Source organism: Carcharhinus amblyrhynchos, chromosome 2, assembly GCF_965287045.1.
Source record: "Carcharhinus amblyrhynchos chromosome 2, sCarAmb.v2.hapA, whole genome shotgun sequence".
Lineage (NCBI taxonomy): Eukaryota > Metazoa > Chordata > Chondrichthyes > Carcharhiniformes > Carcharhinidae > Carcharhinus > Carcharhinus amblyrhynchos.
Genome location: NC_137325.1, coordinates 6,329,417 through 6,350,718, shown reverse-complemented (window position 1 = coordinate 6,350,718; position 21,302 = coordinate 6,329,417). Strand labels below are relative to the sequence as shown.

The window sequence follows — 21,302 nt, the reverse complement described above, 5'->3', positions numbered from 1 at the left end:
GGTAGTACACTACATGAGTTGCAGATGAAAGCACTATACATGGTACTTGCTCTATCATTGTATGTGCTGTGAGAATTAAACCAAGGCATTTGCCACAGTGTCTCCAAATGCTCTATACAATGCCAGTTCTCCTTCAGCAATCAGTACTGGTGCATGCCCAGTGGTAGATGCCTGGTGGATTTTTAGTATTTAATGGGGTTCTTTTCAATGGTGCAGCTAACAAGATGCGGTCATTCCTTTTGTCAATTTGCAAGCAAGACACAATAAGGATGTCATGTAATTATTATGAGCAACAGTGATTGTGAATAGATTGCAGCATCCACGCAGTACTTGAACACTTTGGCAGCAGCAGGATATTGGTCTAACTGTGGAGGAATTTGTTTGATGCATGCAATTCATGGCACGAGTCGATGCCAATAAATCTACAATGCGACCACGGGGCAGGGCAAACGCGCTTGTGCAGACTGTAAAATTTCAACTATTCCTTTCCATGCAACATCTTTCTGCTCAAAGGCTTGCCATTTGGAGTATAATCCATCTTTGCATTCTTTTCCAACCCTCAAATGCATCAATTCTCATTTCTCCACATTAAACATTGTGTGTGGGCTCAGAATGGGGCACACAGGGTCAGGTTTAAAGTCCTTTTCAATTAACCCCAATCTCTACTTCCATGCTGTCTGCAAACTCCATCTGTGGCCCTGTAGTCACAGATTATTTGCATGCATCAAACAGAGGTAACTGACTGCTGCAGGGCATGACTGTTAAAATCCCTCAGGACCTAAAAAAAAATCCATTAATCAGTAATTTGCTTTCTCTTTCAACCAACTTCCTCCCTGGGCTGCGACAATCCCTTGCTGAAAATACTTCATCAACAGACCTCTCGTGTGGCAAAATATCAAGTAACTTTGGAAAATGCTTATGTAGAGATGCATCTCCTTGCCTATCCTTCAACAGTACACTCCACTATTTACTAAAAGGACATGACAATTCGTGTGAGCAGATCTTAATTCACTCATTTCTTTCAATGCAAGTATCAATTTCACCATCCAGTTCAGTCTCAAATATTAGCCGTTAAGTAAACTGACATTTGCTTTATACCTTTATGCTACATACACTACTATCCAATCCTGTGGTGTAACTTCCATATCCAAGAGTATGGAAATAGTGTAGTCAGATCCACTGCAATTTATCTGCTGAACATCCTCAGCAATATACAATGCATGCCCCCTGGGTCCAATGCCTTTTATACTTTGATCATCACCAGTGCGTCATCACATCGCTGTTTGTGGGAGTTTGCTATGTGCAAATTGGCAACAAATATTTAATTGACTGTAAAGTACTTGGGCATGTCCTGTGGCTATTAAGACCATAAGGCACAGGAGCAAAATTAGGCCACACAGCCCACTGAGTCTGCTCCACCATTCAATCATGGCTGGTATTAATAGTGCAAAGAGTATTAAAAGTGCAACAGAAGTGTAAGTCTTTACTTTCCCTCCCCCATCTCCCCTTCCTTTTATCATCATCAGGGGAGGCAATGGCTAGACTATTAATCCAGAAACTTCAGCTAATGTTCTGGGAACCCAGGTTTGAATCCAACTGCAGCAGATGTGAAATATGAATTCAATATAAAAAAAAATCCGGAATCAAGAATCTACTGGTGACCATGAAACCATTGTCAATTGTCAGAAAAATCCACCTTTAGGGAAGGAAATCTGCCAACCTTACTCGGTCTGACCTACATGCGACTCCACAGCCACAGCAATGTGGTTGACTCAACTGCCCCCAGGTAAGTAGGGTTGGGCAATAAATGCCAGCCAGCGACGCCCAGGTCCCACAAATTAACACAAAAATGACCATACCTTTACTGAGATTATTTGATGTAACTGCACCACATCCTCATTTTGAATTCTTTCATTCCCATTGTCAAATTATTCCCTATAAGGAATTCCCTTTACCCTCACCTCGAGCAAACCCAAGGAGCCTATTGAATAAAGATTCCAGCAAAGAAGGCAGGAGATGTTATACGTTCTATTCAATGCATTGATGTTATAGAAACATAGAAGATCGGAGCAGGAGGAGGCCATTTGAACTTGCTCCTCCATTCATCACATTCATGGCTGATCGTCCAACTCAATAGCCTAATCCTCCTGCTTTCTCCTCAATCTTCGATCCCATTTGCCCCAAGTGCTATATCTAGCCACTTCTTGAATACATTCCATGTTTTGGCATCAACTACTTCCTGCGGTAATGAATTCCACAGACTCACCACTCTTTGGGTGAAGAAATGTCTCCTCACCTCTGTCTTAAATGGGTCTACCCCAAATCCTCAGACTGTGGCCCCTTTTCTGGACTCTCCCGCCACTGGGAATATCTTCCCTGCATCTACCCTGCCTAATCTTGACAGAATTTTATAAATCTCTATGAGATCCTCCTTCATTCATCTGAACTCGTCTGTCTCTCCTTGATAGAAGTTAGACAAACCACATGCTTACGATTGGGGCAAGGGAGCAGTGGGAAAAACAGTTTGTTGTTGAAGACGGCATGGTGATTGTTCATGGTCCTGTTAATTGTTCCAGAGAGGGGGATGGAGTTGGTGGCAAGGCTATACAGATAGTGAGACTGAATGGAGAAAGGAGCAGGGAAGGCCATGATGAAATAAATTAAAGTTAAACCTTTGCTGTTTAACAGTGACACACTGGTATCCAAATAAAACATGATTATCCAAAACCCTTGCTGATTTCCTCCCAATGCTGTTAACCATTTGTGAAAAAAAACTTCCAAATTATCTATTCAAAATCCATGTTACAAATTTGAACGCAAGGTTGACACCATCTGCATTAGTTTTCCACAGTATAATTTAGATGGTAAATGGGGTGAGCCTCTCACTAGAGGTTAGAGATTTAATAGTAAAAAGAAACCTACTCACTAAAAGGCAAGAAAGATGACTTTACACTAGTAATTGCAAACATTAGAATATTAATAGAATTAAAGTAGTTAGCCTGAAACTTTTAACGTACAGAAACTGAAGCAAAAAAAAAGGTAGCAGCAACAATGGAGAAAGCCTTTAGGATACCTTTAGGTCTTCTTAACTCACCTGACAGAGATGTACAACCATTTTCTAGGATCAGAGATGCAAGCACAAGAGTAAGAATATGATTCAAAACAACTAATACAGACTTGCATCAGAAAACAAAAGAGAACGCAAGCTCAAAAAAAGGCTGAAATAGTAAAATTGAGTCATAAAATAAGAGAATTCTACAATTTTTGGAACTGCATTGGTGACAAAAAAAATTTCTCTTACTTCTCGTTTTGCGAGTAGCACATTCGGTACAATGTGTGGTAGACATCGCCCCAACATCAGCATCACACACTGTTCACTATCTGCAATTCGAGAAACCTAGAAAAACAGAAAATAAACTTGTATGCAACTATTTCCAGGCCCTATTGTTTAAAATTGTGCTTTCATTTCAAATTGGTGAAAAGGAGTTCAAAATCAAAACAGATGGCCATTATCATAAAACAAAACTTAAAATGATGATATCACCATCATGATTTCAACATTTGACCACCTTCAGTTCACACTCTCCAGTGTCTATGAAATTGCGTTTCCAATGAAGTATCTATGGATTTTTAGGAATATCTACCCACGACTAAAGTGGAAGTTAAACATCCATTCATTAGTTAGCTAGTTGTGGCCCATTACCCCCTCAGTTTTGCAAGTAGACTTTTCCACAATTATTAACATGTTAATTCATTCTTCAACCTGCACCTTTTTGATTTCTATATAACTTGAGACCCAATGGTAGAGTTCTCAACTTCTACCCACTGGATTCACAACCGTGAACAAAAGAGAAGCACAAAAAAAGCCAGATTCCAATTTGGCAAATACAATATGCAAAATAGATTGATTAGAAATGACCTCTTGCTGACTGGAGGCATATCGTAGCCAAGATTATGCGCACTTGTTGGTTTGCTAGCAGTGTTGTAGGTGCGGATTGCATAATTGGGAAGCAAGAAGATAGGCTACCTTTAGAGTGAATTTCCAAGAGAACTTATTTTCCAAACAATCAAATCTGCAGTGTGTTAAATCAAATTTCCTACTGCAGAGTAACACATGCTTAATAAAACAGAGCCAGAAATTTGAACTCTCTTCTGCTTCTAGGGTTTCCTCTGCCAATGAATTTGTTTTAAAAAGGAAACACAACCACCTGGTTGTAAAGTACACCTTGCATGCAAGCACACACTCTCTACATTGGCTTGAAATTGTTACCCTCCAAAGAGACAATGCATCCTTTCTTGCAACCACATCAATTGCAAGACTCTACTCTGCAAATTGGATACCTCCAGGCTCAAATTAAATGTCCTGATTTATTAATCATCAATGGAAGAAAAATCACCAGAGACATCCAGTGGCCATTTTAATATAGCTTTAACTTTACAGAGACACGGTCAGCAGGAACTAAATAGCATAGAACAGTCTCACAAACAGTGTGCTGTACATGTTAAAGTTCACATGTTGACTGTACATCAATATTCAACACAGGAGTGTCAGATTCTGGAGATGGTTGAGGATAACATATCAGGTTTGCATTAAATGGTACAAACGTTGAATCACGAGCTTACCTCTGCTCCCAAACGGCTATCAGTTGCCATACGACAAAAAGACAGCAAAGCTTGATGAAATGCAGGCGATAACGTCCTGTGAAAAGAACAGATGCATTAAGCAAGATGTTAGTGTGTCGCAAAAGTTCCAAATCCATTGCAACACTCTTCATTGAGCTTATATAGGCCTATTGTAAACAGCTTAATAGCTGGCCATTCTTTGTTGCCCTGCATCTTGGTTTGTTCATCGTGAGAGTGTTAAAGCTTGTAATCAGTGCCATCTTTTAAGAGTGGTCATTATCTTGGAGCAGAGTGCTTGGGTAAAGCCAAGTACTATCATCAACAAAATCTATTTTCAAACTGTCTTTATTCTGCTAGGTGAAAGAAAACATTGCACCAGTGTGAGAAACCTACTAAAAACTCAGGTCACCCAAAAAGGTGCAATTCACTGACTTTTCCATCCATTCTTGGAATGGATCATAGAAATGAGCAATTAATGTAAGCGCTAACTGCTCCTTAGAAAGCAGAAGTGTGTCAAATTTGGAACATTTCATATCAGCAGTGAAATAAATGACCAGTTAATGTTTTACGTGCTGATTAAAGGACAAAGTTTGACCTATGTCCATCATCCTTCAATAGCAGATGTTTTATTCAAAGACAGTGCCTCAACAATGCCATGATGTGGAGATGCCGACGTTGGACTGGGGTGGGCACAGTAAGAAGTCTCACAACACCAGGTTAAAGTTCAACAGATTTATTTGATCAATAGCTTTCGGAGCGCAGTTCCTTCATCAGGTGAAAGTGGATTCACCTGAGGAAGGAGCAGCGCTCCAAAAGCTTGAGATTCCAAATAAACCTATTGGACTTTAACCTGGTGTTGAGAGACTTCTTACTGCGCTCCAAAAATGCAGCACTCTTACATTCCTCCTTCTGCCCACCATCATTTCCACCTCCTATTCAAGAGAAAGGAGGCTTAAGAAATAAATAGCGAACCAACCAAGACTTGGCAGCCCTATGACTTATCCACAAAAGTATTAATTGATGATTGCAGGCAATTTCTTATTATTCAGATCTATTCAAAAGTCAGCACTTCCACATTTTTTGCTATATTACATCATCTGGGTAGCAAGTCTTTCTGCAATTACTTGCCCTAACCTTGACAAATACACGTTACAAGCGCTAATCTGTGATTGTACAAAGTGCAGAATGGATGATAATAGCTTTAACAAAAATGTCAAATTTTTACTGATGTGTTTCAATGATTATCTTGTAAGAACTCTTGTGAATATTAATCCAAAAGGATGCCTGGTGATTAAGCCTGGAGAACACATCGACAGGCCAGTCAAACTTGACTGCTTTCAAAATTGGGAGGTAAAAGTTTGGCATACATGCAAGTAGCCTAACATAGACCAAATAAAAGAAATACACAGTACATCAACTGTTTGCTAGTCTGTAAACACTTAGAACAGTGACTTAGAATACCTATTTGGCTTATCGAACTGTACTGGCTCACGAGCTGACTGCGAACGAACTGTTGCCGCTTCAGTTTCTTTCTTATGATGTGGAGTTAGTGTTGCTACTGTAACAGAAGGGACAGCAGGGCTAGTAGAATCTGTGTTAGTGTCTATTGGGCAAGAAGTGGCGATGATGATCTCTTCATTACAGCTATTGTTTCCAAAGTTCCGGATGTCCAGATACTCCCCGCTATCCACTGCTTTACTCTGAGGCACTTGTTCAGTCATGACCGGAGGAAGCCTCGCACTATCAGTGGTGGTAACCACAGCAGAAAAGTTCTGTTGCTTGAGGGCTTCTATTTCACTGGAAGAATAAAAGGAGGAATTGCATCTTTAGTACAACACTTTTGGCTTTCTACCTAGAAAAGCACTTGGTTTCACAAGCATGGCCAAGCCTGATTGCGATCATATAGTATACAGCAAAAAAAATTGGCATGTCCAATAAGCATTTTACAATGAAAACTGACATAATGCATTACATTAGTGATAACTGTGCTGGGTTCCATACAGAAGCATACGCCTGAATCCTCTCACAAGCAGAGGCTTTCGTTCTTCTCGCTTTAAACACGTGGGGTGGGATTTTCCAGCTGACATGCCCTAAGACCGGAAAATTCCACCCGAGGTCAGCAGACCTTTGCACGGCCCTATCCCGCCTGCTCCGATTCCCGTGGTGGGTGAGACGGGAAAGATTGACCCATTAGGTTGATGACTGACAGCTTGATTCACTTTGCCAACTGTGATTGATGGATGGAGATGCAAGTTTGGATACAGTTAGACAGCAGCTTCAGTGGGGAAACTCAAATTGTGTAGAAGTTTAAAATGAGTAGCACAAAGTCAGAATCATTTTATTCAATTAAAGTTGAAGAAGCCATTTAGAATCCATCTCAATTACAATTTGCAGGCTGAAGACACAGAAAAAGAATCAACATAATGAGTGATTAAAAGCCCTCCTGTGTATAAATTCCTACATAAGAATTGGATTTTAACAAGTTTGGGGCAGAAGGAGGGAACAGCAAAAGATAAACTTCAGCTAAATTGGCCAATGATGGGCAAACACAGTAGTTAACAAAAGAGAAAATGCTGCAAAGTCTCAGCAGGTCTGACAGCATCTGTAAGGAGCAATAAGAGCTGACGTTTTGAGTCCAGATGATCCCTTATCAAAGCAAATAGTGGTCTGTCTCACAGTGCCAGGGACCCAGGTGCAATTCCTGGCTTTGGTTGCACTGTGTGGAGTTTGCAGGTTCTTCCCGTGTCGGCGTGAGTTTTCTCCGTGTGTTCAGGTTTCTTCCCACGGTCCAAAGATACGCAGATTAGGTGAATTGGCCATGCTAAATTGCCCCTTAGTGTCAGGGGAAGGTAAATATGTAGGGTCACAAGAATATGGCATGGGTGGGGTTGTGGTTGGTGTAGGTGGGCCGAATGGCCTCCTTCTGCCCTGTAGGGATTCTATGATTCTCTATGAAAATGCTGATTTTGCACCTCCACAATATCGCATACCTCTTAAGCTGTCTGATTTGTGTTGCAAGGGATGTCTTCTCATTGTTTAACACAATGAGTTGATCTTGGAGCTCTTGCACTATTTTTGCTTGCTGGAAACAAGAACATAGTACATAATTAACATGCAGGAATAAATAAGTTGCTCACATCTCTGCAATGAGAGCCTGTAATATTAGACTACCTACTTTAAGCCTAACCTTATGCATTATCTGATTCAAGTTTAATCCAAGCATTCAAATAGGATATAATCTCACTGGGGGAGGAGCACCTTCAGGGCCACTTTAAAAAGCTTCATCTCATACTGAGAGTAGATGATATGGCCGCACTACAATAAACATTGTTCTGTTTTGGGCTGCATATTTTGTATTTTGATTGAACAGGGATTATCTGTAGAATATAAAGTGCTATCTGAACATCTACCTTAGCTAAAAATAGGTATATAGGAAAAAAATTATGTATATATATAAAATATTATAATAATGTATAGTATAATAAATAAAATATATTATAAATAAAATGTATAAAACTCAGTATACAGCACTGCACCTTATTGTTTCATATGATTCCACACTACACCAGGCCTGGGGCAACATTTTCTCATTTTTAGAATGCGAGATGGTTTTTATTACATATTCACAAAATAATTGCACAAAGAAAACATTAAAACTATTTTATAAACTTTGCCACAAAAAGATGAACAATCCATTTATTTTGTCACCTGTTACCATTTTAAACTGTATTTTTAAGCTAGGCCAACAACATAGGCACCTGAGTTTGGAGTCACAGAGCCATACAGCATAGAAGTGCCCCTTCGGCCCATCGAATCCACATTGACAAATTAGAAACATCTGAACTGCCACCTAATCCTGTCTGCTAGCACTTGGCCCATAGCCCTGAATGTTATGACGTGCCAGGTGTTCATCCAGAAACTTTTTAAAGGATGTGAGGCAACCCTCCACTACCACCTTCCCAGGCAGCGCATTCCAAACTATCACCACCCTTAGGGTAAAAATGGTTTTTCTCACATCCCCCCCAAACCTCTTGCTCCGCATCTTGAACCTATGTCCCCTCGTGACTGACCCTTCACTTAAGGGGAACAGCTGCTTCTGATCCACTCTGCCTTGCTTCTCAATCTTGGACACCTCAATCACGTCACCCCTCAGTCTTCTCTGCTCCAAAGACAACTCAAGCCTACCCAACATTTCTTCATAAATGTTCCAAACCCAATAGCATCCTGGTGAACCCCCTCTGTACTCCTTCCAGTACAATCACATCCTATAACGCAGTGATCAGACTGTGCTAGTTCATGCAATCCAAGCATTCTCAAAAGCTGAACTGGTTTCCTATTGTGGACACCGTACTGCTCAGTTGATCTTCTTACCTCTTCTAACTGCGGTTGCTGCAAAGTAGCTAATTCTTCAACCTTTGGTACAATGTCCAATTCATTTGGCTCCACTTCAACAGCTACATCCTTCGTTTCTTTCGATGAGGTTGCATGGCTTCCATATTCCCGATACATTTGCAGCAGGTCTGGAGGTTTTGGAATGTTCAACCCAACATCATCCCACAATTCAAAATCCTAAAAGATTGAAAGAAATTTCGACTGAATATTCTCCATTAGAAGTCACATTTTTCATAATTATAGATCAAACATCAAGAGCAATACAAGTGCTTTGTGGCAAAATAGGAAGATTTTGTTATCTAATTTCATGATTCTGTAATAACTAGAGAAAATGGATACCATTTTGCTTTACCCAATTTCAAAATGGATGGCTGGAGATAAATGATCCACTGGAGCAGACAAGTTTGATTGCAGTTTTGTTCTCGGTGCTAATTAAACTACATGTAAACAAAGCATTAACAGGTTTGCAAGATACACAATATGGGAATATCTGCTCATCAACATTCCAGTTTGCATCATTGCACTTTTGATCAGCAATAACTAAAATGAGATAACTTCAGATGCCTTTGGATAATGCCACTGACCCAAAACCAAAACTTTGTGGGAAAATCCAAAACAGGGCAGGTTAGGTGGATTGCCCATGGTAAATGCACAGAGTAAGAAGCTGTTTCGGAGAGTTGGTGTGGACTTGCTGGGCCAGATGGCCTCCTTCTGCATTGTAGATATTCCATGGATTTCAAGTACAGGACTTGAATGTGAATGTCTATAGAGAATAGTGGGCGGCACGGTGACGCAGTGGTTAGCACTGCTGCCTCACAGCGCCAGAGACCCAGGTTTGATTCCCGGCTTAGGTCATTGTCTGTGTGGAGTCTGCACGTTCTCCCCGTGTCTGCGTGGGTTTCCTCCGGGTGCTCTGATTTCCTCCCACAGTCCAAAGATGTGTAGGTTAGGTGCATTGACCTGAACAGGCTCCATAGTGTGGCAACTAGGGGAACTTCACAGTAACTTCATTGCAATGTTAACATAAGCCTTATTTGTGACTAATAAGTAAATAAAAGAAATAACAATCTAGAATTTCTGTTTGGACTAAGCAGTGCAACAATTATGTTCATTACAGAGAGTACTTCGACTATAAGTGCTGATACTATCTTGTGTGCTGGTATTACATTCTCAGCATCTTAATGGTTCTTTGCATTATTCACCCTGTATATGCATATATGTACACACGTATTATTTTTTCCCACAGTGGTTAGAGGGTGTTAGGTGAATGCGGCACAGTGGTTAGCCAGAGACTCAGGTTCAATTTCGGCTGGGGTTTAAAGTTAAAGTTTATTTATTCGTGTCACAAGTAGGCTTACATTAACACTGCAACGAAGTTACTATAAAAACCCCTAGACTCCACGCTCTGGTCGCTGTCTGAGTAGAGTTTGCAGAGGTTTCCTCCAAGTGCTCTGGTTTCCCCCCCTCAGTCCTAAGATGTGCGAGTTAGGTTGACTGGCCATGTAAAATTGCCCCTTGGTGTTAGGGGTACTAACAAAGGGTTACAGGGATAGGGTCTGGGTGGGACTGTTGTTGGTGCAGGCTTGATGGGCCAAATGGCTGCCTTCTGCACTATAGGGATTTTATGATCTGACCAGATCCAACAGTTTTAGTTACATTATGCAGCAATTGTTAAACTTAAGTACACAATCATACAGATACATGGGTCCCCATTTATTGTAGGCTCATGTCAATATACACAAAACTACCAGCTGAGAAAAAAACCCATCAATGTAATATAGTAAAGCAGCTTATTTCAGAATGTGCTAAATTTATACAAATGTTAGATTTCAGACACAGTTAAAAATTAAGAAGCTCATTTCTAAGTACTGTGGCTGAGAATGCCTCTGCTCAGCAACCAGTTTTAAGAAACCATTTTATGAATTAGAACAGGATTAAGTCTACACAACTAAAATTGCCTATAAAAGAAGTACAATCTTTCATGAAAATTCAAGCTTTATGCTCCAAAGGAATCACTTCAAACTCAAAATGCTGGATGAAGAATGATCACGTTACCATCACACATTATCCATATTCAAAATTGCCATGCAAGATTCAGAATGAAATTGAGTAATATTTGTAACTTGAGAAATACGCATGTATCCTTAAATTGAAAATATTTTTTAAAAAACATTTATTCTTGAATGTGAACATCACTGACAAAGCCAGTACATATGTACCATCCCAAGTTCCCCTTGAGAAGGCTGTGGTACATCTTCTCATTGTTGAGACCCAAACCTGGTATCTCACTGAAGTCCCTAGCATCACACATGCCAGTGTTCAGCCTATTCAATTCACCCTGCATGATATAAAGCAGCGGCTGAAGGCACTGGATACTGCAAAGACTATGAGTCTGACAATATAAGAACATAAGAAATAGGAGCAGGAGTAGGCCATCTAGCCCTTCGAGCCTGCCCCGCCATTCAATAAGGTCATGGCTGATCTGTCGTGGCTCAGTTCCACCTTCCCGCCCTCTCCCCATAACCCTTAATCCCCTCTCTTATCAAAAACCCATCAACCCGCGTCTTAAAAATATTTAGTGAGGCAGCCTCCACCACTTCAACGGGCAGAGAATTCCAGAGATTCACCACCCTTTGAGTGAAGAAGTTCCTCCTCAACTCCGTTCTAAACCGCCCCCCCCCTTTATCTTGAGGCTGTGCCCCCTAGTCCTACTGTCTTTTTTGAGCGGGAAGAGTCTCTCCACCTCTATCCTATCCATCCCATTCATCATCTTATACGTCTCAATGACTTCTCCCCTCATTCTTCTAAACTCCAACGAGTACAAGCCTAGTTTATTCAGCCTCTCCTCATAGCTCAACCCCCTCAACTCCGGTATCAGCCTAGTAAACCTCCTCTGCACTCCCTCCAAGGCCAAAATATCTTTGCGCAGGTGCGGCGCCCAAAACTGCACACAGTACTCCAGCTGCGGCCTCACCAATGCCCTATACAGCTGCAGCAAGACCTCCCTACTTTTATATTCAATCCCCCTCGCTATACCAACAATACTAATGTTAATGTCAGCCTACTTGGGACACTAGTAAATAAACTTTACTCTCCACTTGTCTGGATGAGTGCAACTCCACAACACTTAAGCTTGACACCATCCACTTGATTGGCACCCCATCCACAAACATTCAATCCCTCCACTACAGCAGCGTGTACCATCTACAAGATGCACTGCAGGAACTCATTAAAACTCCTTAACACCACCTTCCAAACCCACAACCAATATCATGGAAAAAGACAAGGGCAGTACCACCACCTGGAAATATCCTTCTAAGCCACTCATTACCCTGACTTGGCAACATATCCTCATTTCTTCACTGTTGCTGGATCAAAGTCCTGCACCTTCTTCCCTAACGGTACTGAGGATGTAACTGTGTCATATGGACAGCAGTAGGTCACCACCACCTTCTCAAGGGCAATTAGAGATGGGCAATAAATGCTGGCCCATAGACAGACCCATCTGCAATTGACAGATTCGTAATAAATACCGTCCAGTTGGTTCTGTTACTAATTGTCACAAGCCCAGTTAGACCAGCTGACTCAGATGAAGTCACCCACCCAGGAAGGTATTCATCAAGCAGTGCAGTGGTTTGTCAGCTGTGGGAGGCTAGCAGATGGTCATTAGCAGGACTTTCCCTGCCCATCTCTGACCATAAATTCATGATCTGGGGACAACATCCAAGGATTGAAATGGTCAAACCGCCACAATATGATTTGAACTCATGCTTTCCAAGAATCCAATGTGATATCAACAACGCTACTGTACCCTTCATCGAGGCAGTATGTGAAATAGGTATCACGTCATTGGTGATTTTAGCTTGGTAACTACAACACTATTAAAAATCACGATCAGCAAAGATAGCAGGAAAATGAATCACAATTCGCATCAGCAAATCCTTATTTCCCATTGTAATTTGGTGATATAAAGGTAACTTTTTCATTACAAGTTACCGTTTCCATATTTACAATGTAAAGTACTTACATCATGCTGACAGTATACTCTCCCACCAGTGGTGAAACCATAGGACATTATTTTTGTACTTCTGTTCTTCAACCTATGTTGCAGAGAAATGCCCTTGTCCTAACTAATTCTTAGTTCATTGCATGCAAAATTACTGCAAATTTCACTAGTTATGTATAAATAACATATCAAAGCTTTAGGCTGATTTTAACATGGAGGTTGAGTCACATGTTCTTTGGCCCAATTAATCCTTGCCCTCTCCACCAGTGCGTCTGAAGATAACAGAGTTTTGAATCCCTCTCGGTAAAACTGTACGCAGTCAACAAATATTTATAAGATCAAACAGTCATAAATGTACTGGTAACTTTACCAACCTTGCCATTAAGACATGCCATTTAAAGGTAATAACCATAGCCAATTCACAAAGACGTGCTGCCTACATCACAGAAAAAAAAATTTCCAAATGCTAATTTATGCTGGGCTGCGCATCAACATACACTTTAAACATTATTACCTGATCATCATTTTCATCTGAAAACGTAATTGAGGTGAGTTTGTAATTAATCTTCAATAAATATTCATTCACTAGGAAATTTAATGCTCTTTTCTCAAGGGGTTTAACAGCTTCCTGTGAAATAAAAAGAACGAGAATTTGAGCTCATAATAAGGCAGTGGATCCGAGAACATTCCATGAAAGAGAAATATCAAACCTTTCCCACAAGAGAGGAGGTCTTAGAAGTGAAACAATTCAGATATTATGAATTTTGAGGCCAGATGATAAGGGATAAACTTTACCCTCCTTTAGTCATTAAAAACAGAATACCTTACAATCAAATTTGAGAAACATCCAAAATCCAGTAAACCTCAACACAGAGAAAGAACCTTTTAAAATAAAAGATACAAAACCAGCAATACAGTAATCATGCAAACTACCAAAGGCAATTTTGAATCACATTCAAAGAACTTTGAAGATTAAGGCTCCTAATTTTCCCCCAAAAAAGCAGAGTGAAACTAATAATGCCCTTGATCTATTTTACAAAAGGATACCCATAGCCTTTGCTTCTTTAACTATTGCATTTAATATTTTGATAAAAATATTTCATTAATATACTTAATCAATTCCATTTCATCTTTTTTCAGTAGCAGAAATTGCAAATAACTGAAAAACCAAGATTTTACCAAGTGTTAGGGAAAAAAATTAAAGAGATCTATCTTTGTATTGGTAAGCATTAGGAATAGGTATAGCTTTAAGTGGGTTTAATTTAATTTAATTTTTCCATGAAAGGGTGAAACCTATGGTTAGATTTATGCTGGGCAAAGGTGCTTGGATGTGTGGGGAATGTTTTCAGTTCCTTTTTTTAAAATTCATTTATGGGACATGGGCATCGCTGGCTGGCCAGCATTTATCGCCCATCCCTAGTTGCCCTTGTTCAGAGGCTGCGGCTCGAGTAGGCCTGACCAGATAAGGACTGCAGATTTCCTTCCCTAAAGGACATTAGTGAACCAGATGGGTATTTTCAACATCCAACAATGGTTTCATGGGCACCAGTGGATTCTTAATTCCAGATTATTAAATTCAAATTCCACAATCTGCTGTAGTGGGATTTGAACCCGGGTCTCCAGAACAATAGCTAAATTTCTGGATTAATAATCTAGCGATAATACCACTAGGCCTCCTACTATGCTGTGAAGGGGTTATGGCATGAAGAGTAAATAAAAAGCAGAAGCAGTAGATGCTGCTTAGCAACTGGAGGCCCTTTTAAAGTAGAAAGTTTTTTTTAACTTTAGTTTTAACCTGGTACGTTGCAGTTGAAGAACACAGAGAGCGAACATCTCTCAACTCTGCCAAGAGATGCTAGATAGGATAAGGGAGCTGCAAAGAGGCAGATTTCCCAAAGAACCGAAAACTGTCCAGGTAACTCAGGAATTGGGGCAAAAAGAATGTCTTAAAACGACTGAAGTTAAGAGAACAGAGACCAAGGTATTGTTTGGAGAATTCAAAGCAGACATAGGGAGAACATGCGTTCTGCACATAGATAGTGACCCAAGTCAGGAACCGAACCCGGGTCCCCGGCACTGCGATATAGCAGTGCTAACCACCGTACGCGAGTTTCTTCTGGATGCTCCGGTTTCCTTCCACAGTCCAAAGATGTGCAGGTTAGGTGCATCAGCCATGCTAAATTGCTCCTTAGTGCCGGGGGACTAGCTAGGTAAATACATGGGGTTGTGAGAATAGGATTGTAGTTGATGTAGACTCGATGGGCTGAATGGCCTCTTTCTGCACTGTAGGATTCTGTGATTCTAAGCAAAATGTTACAAGTGAAAAAGACCGCTGTAGCAACCAGAGCTAAAGTGGGAAAGCAGAGGTAAAAGTTTGATGCCATTTTAAGAGAGTCTGGGAATTGAGTGTTAAAGCAATTATGAACAGTTAAGACCAAGAAATCCTAAAGGGAGAGTTAAAAGTCCTGGACACAAGTGGAGTGGAAGCTTTGTTTAAAAATCATTTGGAAAACATGGATTTCAGAATGCAAACCACTGATAGGAAGCAGTGTTGTGAAAGAAGACTTTAAAGTGTTTCCTGGGAGTGGAATTTGAAAACCTTCATGTGACAATTACCGGAGATTATGGGGAGGAATCCACAGGCATTCACTGGGATTCAGTTCGGAGAGTGAAGGGACTTTGTGTAACTGAGACCATTGTAGTTTAAGGTATATTTTATAATCGGTGTTAAAACTGTATGTATTGGTTAAAAGGTGGGGGTGGGGTGGGGTGGCGGGGGGGGGGGGCGGAGGACAATAGGGAAGTAAGGGAGTATTGTATCATAATCCAACCTTTCATGTTTAATATTCTTTTTCTTGTTGGCAAAACTCATTAGCTGTCCTGTGTCTCTGATCCTGCATGTTTTCTAAGCAAAAGTCAAGGTTACCGTCTTTTGAGCCAGGGTTTTACTCTGGGATCTCACCATCCAGTGATCGTAACAAAAGCCAAGACTCAGTTTATCATTGGGTAATGCAGGGTGCCATTATCATGGTTGTGTTAATAACTTCAATATACTTGGAACTCAAAGAATTATGTCATAATCTAAAATACAGAAGGAAGGCATTTGACCCATCATGTTGGTTCTTTGAAAGAGCAACCCAATTAGTCTCAACCCCCTCCTTTTCCCAAACAACCAGCAAATATTTCCTTTTCAATTATCTAATCAAACTGAAAGTTACTCAATTTACCTCCACCTCCCTTTCGGGCAGTGCACTGCAATCAGGAGATGCTAGATAGGACAAGGGGAGTGCAAAGAGACAGCCTTCCCAAAGAATCCGAAAATTTAGGAACTGAGGCAAAAAGAATGTCTCAAGACAACTGAAGTTCAGAGAACAGGCCACCCCTACCCAACCCACCCCACCTCCCAGTTCTTTTTACCAAAACCGCTTCCTTTGCTTACCGATCATTCTGCCAATACAACAAGTTTCTCTTCATTTATTAAACCCTTCAATTTTGAATACCGTTACATTTTTCATGCATGGTATCAATGCCTTCCAAGCTTGAATCTAAAATTATTACATTGAAATGCTGTGTACTCACGTCAAATGAAAAATAAAAGGAACAAAAACAATGAGATCAGTCACATAGAAGATGCCATTATAATTTGAGTGCCTAAATTTAACAATTTGAATGCATATTTTGGAGATTAGGAAGTGTTTAAATAATGCGCAAGAGGCACAAGAGAATTCCAGCAACCAAATTATCTCTATGCACCCCAATTCCAGATTATGCATTCCAATTAGTTTAACAGGGATGAACTATTTCTAATACAGAAACTTGAGGATTGGGGTAAATCTTGATGATGCACATGCTTTGGAGCAGCAAGGAAACAATAATTTCACGGAATGATGATACCACGTGCAACTCAGAGCTGTGAGAGTAGAACTGTCGTGTTAGGACTTTGAGAATTAACAGACCACAGCAGGGAAATGTGTAGGGGTTCAGACTTAAGTTTTTGATTTGATTTATTATTGTCACATGTATTAGCATACAGTGAGAAGTATTTTGCTATACCGACAAAACGTAGTTTATAGGGAAGGAAACAAGAGAGTGCAGAATGTAGTATTATAGTCACAGCCAGTGGGTAGAGAAAGATCAACTTAATGCAAGGTAGGTGCATTCAAAAGTCTGACAGCAGCAGGGAAGAAGCTGTTCTCAAGTTGGTTGGTATGTGACCTCAGACTTTTGTATCTTTTTCCCCCCGAAGGAAAAAGGTGGAAGAGAGAATGTGCATGGTGCGTGGGTCCTTAATTATGTTGGCTGCTTTGCCGAGGCAGTGAGAAGCGTAGACAGAGTCAATAGGTGGGAGGCTGGTCTGTGTGGTGGATTGTAGGAGTCCAATGGGGGCATTTCTCATACTTGCTGATTTTTCTTTGGGGTACGGAGGGGGGAGAGCAGGGATGTAGGAAGTGAACTCATTAGATTTTGCATGTGCAGAAATTGTTGGATTTTGTGATGCATCAACTCATGCAAGCTGGTATGCTATTGCTTCTTTCTGTTGCATTGGAACCAGCATGAGAAAGCGATTCTTATTTAATTGCCCTGGCAGTGAGATGATAAAGTCAAACATAACAGAAAGTGCTGATATCAAAGGAAAAAACGACTTACCTCTGCAGGGGAGCAAGAAGGTTGAGCAACTTAACATAGAATAGACAAAGCACATGTCCAAAAATATACGTTTTCAGATGCAAACAATTAATCTTATGGGAGTGTAGACAAATTCTTTCCCATGAAATCTTACCTGAATTTCAGGGCTGGATTTATAATTTTTCCGTTCCTGTAAAGGAACATCACTTTCTGTGAAGGCTGAAAAAGCAAAAATAGATTTACACGAATGTTAAAATGTTCCAGTCTTGTTTATGCATTATGAAAGTAGAAAGAGAAGAAAGTATAATGTACACCACCTGCAGCTTGTGTCAGGTTGGCACGAAGGGACTGAATGGTCTCCTTGGCTTTCCGTAGTTCAAATTCCAGGACTGGACAGGGATTGTATTAAACACACAGAGGAATCCAACCAAGAAAAAGGAAAAATAAAAACAAGGATGGGTGTGAAAATAAAAGAAAAAACAGTTTTGAAAACAGAACGCATGCAATTTATGGAATCTTGTGAATACATGCAGCAGAGTTTGCATAAGAATAGTTTGGTGAGATTTTTTCCATACTTTCACACATAATGCAATTGATCCAAATCTTCAATTTGTTAAAAAAAAGTTTCCAAATGAACAGTTAAATTTTCACCACTAAGAAAAGTAGCTATATTTATATCCCTATAGTAGCTATTGCTTCCACCATTTCATCGTTATAACGGTTTTCAAAATTTCAAGCAGATATCGTCAAATATGTTCAGAAACATTGAGCAAAAAATCCAAATTGACAAGTTAATTAAAACGCACCAGAGATAATTCCAGCAAATGTAAAATCATCAGCGGCAATTGCAAATTTAAACACAGCTCCACGATCTTCTGAAATAAACTACACATTGACACTAAAAGGTAAATGTACACAACACAACATAATAGAATTTCAAAATAAAACTCTTCAATTTGCAGAACATGACACTGGTCCCCGTTTTATAGTCAGCATCATTGTGCGCATGGACTGAAATTTAGTGCCCCACTAATGACAACGGTCCCATTCTTTCTTGCACTCAACTGGTTCTGTATAAGATAGGTATTGGTTCAAATATTATGTGATACAATGCAAAATGGTGATCAGGAAGCTCAGCAGCTCTCTGACACCTCTCTAACATGTAAAAAGTGAGCAGGAACAATTTTGGATTTGATGGGTAATTTCACCAGCACCAGTTTTCAGCTGGATCACTGGATGTAAGACACTGGTGAAATGACAGTTTAAGACAGGTTGGCGTGACTATTATGTGGACATACTGTGGCACCATTCTAAATGTGCATTTTTAAATTTGTGTCCATATTTAGCTAATTTGGTAAGAATTTGTTTTAGTTAAATGGGCTTGCTTCATTTTTCGAAAACAGAAAGCAGAGGTTACATAGAAACACGGAAACCAGAAACGAGAGTAGGCCATTCAGCCCTTTGAGCTGATGTTTACAACTGAAACCCCAGTTAGCTTCTCTTTAAGTCTAATTCCACTGTTAGTTACACATTTAACCGATGGTAGTTGGCTGCAAATCCACTACATACCAGTCAATACGTAAAGATATTGCTCGCAACCTAATTGCCCTTGTCAATATAATGTCTTGGTAGCAGTTACCTTCTATTCTATTGTTGAGAAGATCACACTATCTTTCAAAAAGCTTGTTCTAACAACAGGTTGCTCAGTATAATCTTCTTATGACTGAAGTAGAGATATACAGTTGAGCAATGTATGATCATACTTCAGTTTGTGACACATCATCATCCAGGAGTATAAGATTGCAAGTTGGAATTGCTGCAGAAGCTCAAGTTTGGTTTTGTCACTAAATATGGTTTTATTATATCCTCTGTGCTGTCAGAAAGACACGCACTTGTATCTCCAGCTGCGATGGGCAAGATTCACCTTGCAATTTCCAGCTTTAGGGGAAACAATGAATGGAAGAACTGTACTGGAAGTCAATTCTTGTTCTTTTTATAGATTTCTAACTGTATACTTAAAACTTTAAATTGTTTATGGTTTAACACAAATAACTGCCATGCTGAAGAGAAAAAAAACTTTTAAATGTGTCATCATGTGAGATAAATCTTCTGTGGCTTTTAATAAAATGACTTCCAAATGGTGGGAGTGATTGCACCAGTTTGAAAACCCAACGCCACTGGTTATACCGAGGCATTTGCTTCCAGTCATAAATATAGAGCAAGGTGAAACATCTAATTGCATCACTGGGATGTAGTGGGTGGCAAAGTTCGGGGAAATCTTTAGTCTAATGGGCTGTGTCAAAACGCTTGAGGAAGTTCAAGGAAAAAAGAATGATGCTATGCTTAGTTTACAAAACACACTTTTTGTAGAAGCAGCTTATAATGACACCTCCAGGAGGTAAAATTACCACTTTGGGCCCAACCTACAACCCCCACCTCCTCTCCACCCATGTTTCTGCTCATTTATATATTGCTGGATGCAAAGTCTGTCCTGACCTGGGTACAAATGGACAGCATTTAATTTTTCTTTTCGTTTTGAATTATTTGCTGATACAAATGTTAAATTGGTAAAAGTTGATAAATGCAGCTGAGGGTTCAGGAAACATATACAGTTTAAATCCTTGTCAATCTACCACTTGTGAGCAACGCAATTTTAAATTACCGAAATAGTTTACAAAACAATATATGAACCAATTTTCTGATTAGATTGGGGTACGTTGGCAAGTTTCTCAGTAAATTTAAAGAAACAATTCATTCGAAACATAATTTATACAGTTCTTGACCCAACATTAACAATTTAAGTTTTGTATTCCCTCAAGGGCCCACAAATGAGTGCAATCAGTCAAACTCCCAACGCAGATCAATTCATCCTGGGGTGACCAGTTTCGTGGGCAGGGTCAGCTTCCTCATAACTGCCTTTTAAACTAACACAAAAAGATTGTGAAAACCAGATTTGCAGTTAAAATTCTTCATTTGGGTGATACAAAATAAGAGGGAATTGATTAAAAACACAATTGGATGGAAACTCCAGGCCAAGATGTCTATTACAACATCAGCACCAGTACTTCCATATACTCAATATACAGGGGACCATCATTAAAATTGCACACTATGAAGTGCCAAAGTTAATAGGTATAGATTGTTTTGATATCTCCTGTTACACAACAGTTGCCTAAATACAACTCAGTGACAAGAACATAAAAAGAGCGAGAAATGGCTACTTTTTCCTCCCTGTTTAAAACCCAAATATAATTATAACTATTCTGCCAGAAACTTCCATTTTACATCACCTGTTAATTCCCCACTGCAAAGTACTAAGATGCTTCCCCAACTCTTCTGAAAGAGGAATCAAGCAGTATTTTTAAGTCTCTGTTGATATTAAATTCATGTGAAATGCAACTGTTACGTTTCACTGACATCTTATTTAAAGCCAAAAAATTAAAAACACCGTCCAAAGTAAAAAAAAGTATGGAAAAAATTCACACAGTTTCAAACGGTCAACAAATCATGGTAAAGTTACAGTTTGGACAAAAATCAAAGCTATCTAATTAGGTCTTGAAGTGCGCTGATGTAGCCTACCACGTTTCTCACAAAATTACATATGCACAGATCAAGAGCTAATATACAGTTATGAAGCATGGGTTAGACAGTATTC

At 39.8% G+C, this 21,302-nt stretch overlaps 1 protein-coding gene across 6 annotated transcripts in view; it reads right to left on the bottom strand.

The window, feature by feature from the left end:
• Nucleotides 1-21,302, bottom strand: part of relch (RAB11 binding and LisH domain, coiled-coil and HEAT repeat containing) — a 93,043-nt gene that overhangs the window by 45,433 nt on the left and 26,308 nt on the right. For all 6 annotated transcript variants that reach the window (XR_013888467.1, XR_013888468.1, XM_080201636.1 and 3 more), the window contains exons 3-10: nucleotides 17,965-18,036; nucleotides 17,802-17,866; nucleotides 13,536-13,649; nucleotides 8,995-9,192; nucleotides 7,614-7,705; nucleotides 6,085-6,420; nucleotides 4,624-4,699; nucleotides 3,302-3,397 (exon numbers count right to left, since the gene is read on the bottom strand). Coding sequence is in view for 4 of the 6 variants with exons in the window: in XM_080201636.1 (XP_080057762.1) it covers nucleotides 3,302-3,397; nucleotides 4,624-4,699; nucleotides 6,085-6,420; nucleotides 7,614-7,705; nucleotides 8,995-9,192; nucleotides 13,536-13,649; nucleotides 17,802-17,866; nucleotides 17,965-18,036 (1,049 nt within the window). In the remaining 2 variants the exon portion in view is untranslated. The remainder of the gene's footprint in view (nucleotides 1-3,301; nucleotides 3,398-4,623; nucleotides 4,700-6,084; nucleotides 6,421-7,613; nucleotides 7,706-8,994; nucleotides 9,193-13,535; nucleotides 13,650-17,801; nucleotides 17,867-17,964; nucleotides 18,037-21,302) is intronic.